Genomic DNA, 6,532 nt, shown 5'->3' with positions numbered 1-6,532 from the left:
CAGCTGGACTCGCACCCCCTTTTCACCCCTGTGAGCTGGGCCCCGGGGGACAGCTGGACTTACATACCCTTTTCACCCCTGTGAGCTGGGCCCCGGGGGGCAGCTGGACTCATCACCCCCTTTTCACCCCTGTGAGCTGGGCCCCGGGGGGCAGCTGGACTCGCACCCCCTTTTCAGACTGTACTCTTGTCCCTCTGTGATGGGATCCTGTGACTAACAACAGAGTTGACAGCAGCGGCTCTCCCTCTGATCCCACCGTGCCCTCTGGGCACACTCAAGCCCATGGCATCGCCCTGCGGATGAATGACTCATGGCCCGGGGCTGAGGAATGCAGCGGGCTGGGCCAGGTCAGGGCCAGGGGTGCAGTACAGGCTCCCCTCCTCCCCCGGAAGACTCCTCCCTTTGCTGAGCCGCTTCCCCACAGCACCCAGGATGGCGTCACCCCCATGCCCAACAAGCTACAGCACGGGAGGAACAGCCAGCATCTGCCAGGCAGAGCAGTCAGTCCGTGCCACTCTCCCGATCGGAACATTCCTGCTCCTTCTCCATCCTCCAGTGTAGGAACCTGACCCTGCGCAGACACTTCAGTCCCCGGAGGCAGAGCAAGCAGGTGGCCTGGCGAGTACGGGCTGCCCAAGTCACCGAGCCTTCTGTCTGCGGAGCGAAGTCTGTGACTCAGCTTCTCTGATCCCTGGTCAACGTGGTACAAACCTCTGCTGTCACAGGCCCAGCCTCGGCAGAAAGAACTGGGCTCTCACAGGAGTGGAGGGTGTCTCGGGTCCCCCAGCCCTGCCCTCCTCCGGTGGCAGGGGAAGGGTGCCCATATTTTCCTCCTGGAGAGTCTGTGCGTGGCTGCCACTGGGGAGAAGCTCCGGCTTGGGCGTGAGCTGGGCCATTGCCAACCTCCCTGGTACTCCTGCTCCCCAGACGGCTCTGTCCTGGGCCATCAGGGGACTCAGGTTTCTTGGGCTGCTTTGCTGGTACAGGCAGCCTTGATCCCATCTGCTGGGACACTGTCTCCTTGAGCTTCAGGAACATCTGTGGCACTTGGGCTGTACATGAACCTCGCTCCCTGTCCAGTGGCTCTCCTGATCCCCCCCCCCCCCCCACAGCCAGCTCAGGTCCTGAGAAGTAGGGCAGGGTTAGAGGTGGGCTGAGGCCCGTGATAGGCTGTGGTGACCTGCTACCCCTGGGCCTCCCCACATTCTAGGAAGCATGTGAAACCAAATCCAAAAGTCTGCAAGTCCCCGCTCCCTCCAGAAGGACAGAGGCCTCCCCACGTCTCGGTGATTCATGGTCCACTGAGGATTTCACCTTGTGTGAAAATTTAAAACCACAACTCTGCCCTGACCCCCCCTCAGGTGAATCAGGAGCTGACTAACCAGCTTGTGATGTGTCTTCTGCCTTCCGCCTGTGTGCTGTCTGGTGTTGTGTCTGGGATGAATTTGTGTGCAACACGTTACTGGCCTTTTTTGACGGCTTTCAGATCAGTTCAGTGACATAAACTTGGAGTCCTGTTGTCCACACATCATGCCTTTATTCCCGACTCCTGCTGTAATGCCTGCCACCAGGAAGGACTCAGAAGACCAGAAACAGCTGGCCTCCCTCTCAGCCTCACTAGCAGCCGGGAGGAGAGGCCGCACCTGGCCGGGGGGCGGGGGGGCGTCCACTGTAGGTCCGCGCGCCACAGCCGGCCGCGCTCGGGCATGGAGTGGGTAGGGTTTGTCTTAGTGCCTCCTGCTCTCTCTGCAGGATAAGATCCAGAAACTGTACGAGCGGAAGATAAAGGAGGGGATGGATATGAACTACATTATCCAAAGGAAGAAGGAATTTCGGAACCCCAGGTATGCTTGCCGTGAGCCCACAGAGTGATCTAGTCACAGATGTGAGCCACGATACCCCCATGGACATCCGAGTGGGGAGAGGCCCAGCCCAGAGCCCAGATGGGCCATCTAACCCCTGTGTACACACCACACACAGCCAGCGGGGCCACACTGACCTCAGGGAGCCCCAGCACTGCACTGGGTGGCTGGGGCCTCCTCAAGCCCAGACCCTCTGCAGGCCTTGCCTCCCTCACGTGTGGTTGCAGCAGGCCATCAAGTAGGATTGTCTTAGAACTCTGAGAAGTCCTTGATCCTGTTAGGGGCAGCTCTCTTGGGTCCTGCCTTGTCCAGTGCTCATGTGAGTGCAACCCCAGCACCAAGCCTGCTGGATCAGCCCCAGACCAGTGGTCAGAAATGTCCCAGCAAAGCACAGACCCTGTCCCAGCACCGTGACACTGTCCTTGTCCCTGCCCCACGTCGCTCCAGTTGGCAGGGCCTCTCCCTCCCGGTCTGAGGCTTCCTTAGAACACTGTGGGTTTAAAGGTTTGCCTCAGCTGGGGCGTTGGCTGGTTCTGGTGGAGCTGTGGTTCTGCTCACCCCGCTGTGCATTCTTCCTCCAGCATCTACGAGAAACTGATCCAGTTCTGTGCGATTGACGAGCTCGGCACCAACTACCCAAAGGTAAGACCTGTGGGCGGGTGGGGGGGCCTCCCGAGCAGCCAGCCCGGAGTCACAGCCGGTTCGTACAGTGGCACACCACCTCTCCTGTTCTGGAATAGTCCATAAAGAGGCTCCAGCCTCTTCTCTGGTTCCCGGGCCCTGCTGAGGGAGGATCTGAGTGGCCAGCGTCGGGTGTTTCTGGACAAACGCGCTCAGTCACTCACTCGAGTTACTGAAAGCTTCCGGCACCTTGCCAGGCTGTCAGGAATGACAGTGATTTCCTGTGTCCCAGGACTTGACAACTCCAGGTGGGACTCAGGAAAGAGACTTGGATTCTGAGTCACGTGGCTCTGCTGACTGGCTTGCACTTTTCCTTTTGCAGGATATGTTTGACCCCCACGGCTGGTCTGAGGACTCGTACTATGAGGCGTTAGGTACTGTTTCATCCTTCCTTCCTTCCATCCATGTTTCCATCTGGCACATACTCGAGGGTCCCCTGTATGTCAGACCCACCCGGGGGTCTGCATTTGTCACCTTGAACGAGACAGACTTCAGTCCTGACAGAATACAGAAAAGGCCGCTGGTTCCCAGCAGCACTCCTAGTTAGGGTGATGGGTGCCAAGTGCAGAGGGGCAGCCAGTGGCTTGCAGGTAACCTGCTGAGAGGGCGGGAGGAGCTCAGTGAAGGGGCTGGCCAAGCGCATGCAGGTCGGGCCCCAAGAGTGCTGTTTGGTGTCGTGAAGTTGAGTACGACCCATAGAGACTGTGAACAACAGATCTGAACCCTGTCCTGTCCTGTGTCGTCCTCACACAATAGAGCCCACTGCGGCAGTCACCGTGTCAATCCACCTGGTCAAAGGTCTTCTCCCTCACCCACCCTCTACCTTCCCAAGCATCCTCTCTCCAAAGAGTAGCCTCTCCTCGCAACATGCCTGAAGTATTGAGGAGAAACCTCATCATCCTTGCCTCCAAAGAGCACGCTGGCTTTTGCTGACATATTTATTTATTCTTTTGGCCTTCCATGGGAGGTTCAGCGTTCTGCTCCAACACCACAGCTCGAGGGCATCAGTTCTGCTTCTGTCATCCTCATTTGTTGTCCAGCTCTCAGATGCATAGCAAGAAGTGTGCTGAGGCACCAAGAAAACTTTCTGAGGCTCCCTGTGGAAGGCTGGGGGCACGTGAGAGGGTCCCAGGCCCTCAGCCACAGGCAGGTCTCCAGCCCGTGCACCAGATCTGGCCTCTGATTGTGTTCCTGTGTTTCACCCGCACAAGGTTGTTCTCATTTTATTTTGAACCAGTTGCCAACAAGTTTTACACAAGTGCCCGCAATTCCTCCTCCTGGTCTGTGGGAGGGCAGCGTGTCCGTACGGCAGCTCTTCTCAGCTTTTCCCTCCAGGTCGGCTGTGTAGTCCACAGCCCTGGGCCTTTGGATTTAAAGGCCTTGCTCTGCACTGGCCTGGAGCCAGCCCCGACTTTGCCTCCCACAGATGGACACCTTTAGTTGAGGCCACTTTAGTCCACTACACGGGGTGAAGGGGTGAGGAGGGCAGGCGGGTGGGCCCGGCTTCTTACGTAGGGAGCTGTTCTTTAAACAGCTTATCTTGTCCTCACAGCCAAAGCCCAGAAGATTGAAATGGACAAACTGGAAAAGGCCAAGAAGGAGCGAACAAAAGTGAGTGGTGAGCAGATAGCAGAGTGAAAGGGCAGGTGTCTGGAGGGCGGGGGCCTTCTAGCCCAGCCCAGAAGGTTCCAGGCCATTCTCCACAGCCCCCCAGACACATGGGCCTTGCCAAGCCGAGCCCACCCTGCCGTCTGTGGCTTCCCTTTGGCGTCTTGGTTTGATGTTTTGCACTCTCCTTCCTCATTACAACTGCTGTGCCCTGGTGCTTTGTCCCTGCGCTGTCAGCGGGGCTGCCCTGGCCATTTGCTTCTGACCACTGGCCAGGTCTGCTCTGGCCTGTGTGTTCCTCGGACCCTGGAGCTGGAGACCCCAGCAGCTCCTGCCTCAGAGCTGCCCAGTACCTCACATCTGGTGGTCTGTCAGCCCCTCACTGGGGGACCCTACAAGTTGCTTCCCCCTTGCCCCCGAGCAATGGGGTGTGAGTCCTTCAGGGACCATGGACTTCCTGTGAGGCCAGGGCTTGTCCTCTGGGCACCCTGACCGCCAAGGCCCCTGGTTTGGCCCATCCCTCCTCCACGTGACTGTGTGATCAGGGACACTGTCGTCAGCCCCAGGCTGGAGGGGTCCTCAGAGGCTTCCAGAGCATGGGCTCTAGGGGGTGACCGGGTTCTCATTCCTGACCCTTGACTGTTCTCCCCTCTTTTGCTCCCGCTGCACACCCTGGCTTATTGCAGAGCCCTGTCCGCAGCCCCTGGGGACAGGAGCTGGATGTGAAGGAGGTGCCTGGCCGCGTGGCCTCAGGCGTGTGAGGGCTGGTGGGTGGGCCAGGCGACCCTGGGAGGCTGGGGTGAGGCTGGGAGTGCCCACATGAGAAGTGTGAAAATCCACTTCCACGTTGACCTCCCCACGCCCACCCCATGCCAGTCCCAGTGGCATTGATTTCTGTGCGTCCTTTGTGACGTGACAGACACCTGTCCCTGGGAGGGCGGCCTTGCCCAGCTCTCACTCTCGTCCCTCCCTTTCAGATTGAGTTTGTGACGGGCACCAAGAAGGGCACGACGACCAGCGCCACCGCTGCCACCACCACCACGGCCAGCACGGCCGTCGCAGGTGAGGACCCTCTGTGGCCCCAGGAGGCCTGGCTGTGTCTGCTCCCGGGGGTCGCCCAGCCTTGGGTCCGGGAGCCTTGGGCCCGTCCGCGGAGGCTCTCCTTCCGCAGGCGCACGCGGCCGCGTCATCTCAGTCTGACTTCTCTTCATTTCCAGATGCCCAGAAGAGGAAGAGCAAGTGGGACTCCGCCGTCCCCGTGACGACGATCGCCCAGCCCACCATCCTCACCACCACCGCCACCCTGCCCGCGGTTGTCACCGTGACCACCAGTGCCAGCGGCTCCAAGACCACAGTCATTTCCGCAGTGGGCACTATCGTGAAGAAGGCCAAGCAGTGACTGTCTGGACCGCGGGGTACACACTGGACTGCCCCACTCAGCATCACGCCAGGACTGAAGACTGTGGTCTCAAACTGCTCCCCACAGGGGCTGCCACCCTGTCCTCCAGACCTGGGCCAGCTCCGGTCCACTGCCCCCAAAAGGGCGTCTGCTTGGTGTTCCCACCGGAAGAAGGCCACCAAGGAGAGGGGCCATGGACGTGTGCATCTGTGTAGGGTTTACACCCAATTAAAGGGACATTTTTTAGTTCTTGGCGTCTCGGGTACAACAGCCCTCTCAACTGTCAGAAAGAGCAAAGGCCTGGGTGTGTGTCTTCTTGGTTACGACCCCTTCCTCGGGTGAAATGGGGTGATCAACAAACACTGATCGGGGTGCGGGGAGGGGGGTCCCTGGAAGTGACGCTGGTCATGACCCTCAGTGTGATGCCATCTGGAGCCACAGGGTTGTGAAATGCCTCCAGACAACTTAGCATCCCCATACCATTTCACTTAGCAGAGAGATGGGGAATGCTGGCCTGTGGTGGGAGGAGGGAGGTACTGGTGCCTGGGCCAGGGTCACCCAGCCCCTCAGTGCCCAGTGTGTGGCCAGCTGGCTCGAAGCAGCGGGGACGTGAATCACCTCCGCCCTGGCACAGCCACAGTTCATTGTTTACATGAAAGCCACTCCTGGGGGATCCCGGCACCCCGCCCTTCCTCTGCCTGTTATCTCTGCCCCACAGCCGCCTGGCAGCCCCCACACCACCCCTCCTGGGCCCCAGTCAGCTTCCCCCCGAGGCCGGCCTACAAGCGCCACAGGGCTTCAGGGCCTGAGGCTCTCAGACCACTCTCCTCCCTGTCAGCGGAAGAGCCAAGTGTCTGAGGAGGAAGCCGGGCTGTGAAGAGCAGACGCGATGCAGAGACATGGGCCTGAAACTGGCTGACCAGGGCGTCACGAGGTCCACACAGTGAAGTCCCCCCAAGGCTCGCCACAGAGCCACCTGCCT

General features: G+C 59.6%; 1 protein-coding gene across 1 annotated transcript in view; it reads left to right on the top strand.

Annotated features, from left to right (window-relative positions):
* SAP30BP (SAP30 binding protein) overlaps positions 1–5,551 on the top strand; it is a 37,939-nt gene extending 32,388 nt beyond the window's left edge. Inside the window, exons 6-11 of the mRNA XM_006886206.1 lie at positions 1,753–1,844; positions 2,444–2,504; positions 2,866–2,917; positions 4,096–4,154; positions 5,129–5,213; positions 5,369–5,551. Of these exons, the coding sequence (XP_006886268.1) occupies positions 1,753–1,844; positions 2,444–2,504; positions 2,866–2,917; positions 4,096–4,154; positions 5,129–5,213; positions 5,369–5,550 (531 nt within the window). The 3' untranslated portion in view covers position 5,551. The remainder of the gene's footprint in view (positions 1–1,752; positions 1,845–2,443; positions 2,505–2,865; positions 2,918–4,095; positions 4,155–5,128; positions 5,214–5,368) is intronic.
* Positions 5,552–6,532: the final 981 nt, after the last annotated feature.

This window comes from Elephantulus edwardii, unplaced genomic scaffold (genome assembly GCF_000299155.1).
Source record: "Elephantulus edwardii isolate Elephantulus edwardi_28Jun2011 unplaced genomic scaffold, EleEdw1.0 scaffold00048, whole genome shotgun sequence".
In the NCBI taxonomy this organism is placed as follows: domain Eukaryota; kingdom Metazoa; phylum Chordata; class Mammalia; order Macroscelidea; family Macroscelididae; genus Elephantulus; species Elephantulus edwardii.
This window is presented reverse-complemented; position numbering and strand designations above follow the sequence as displayed.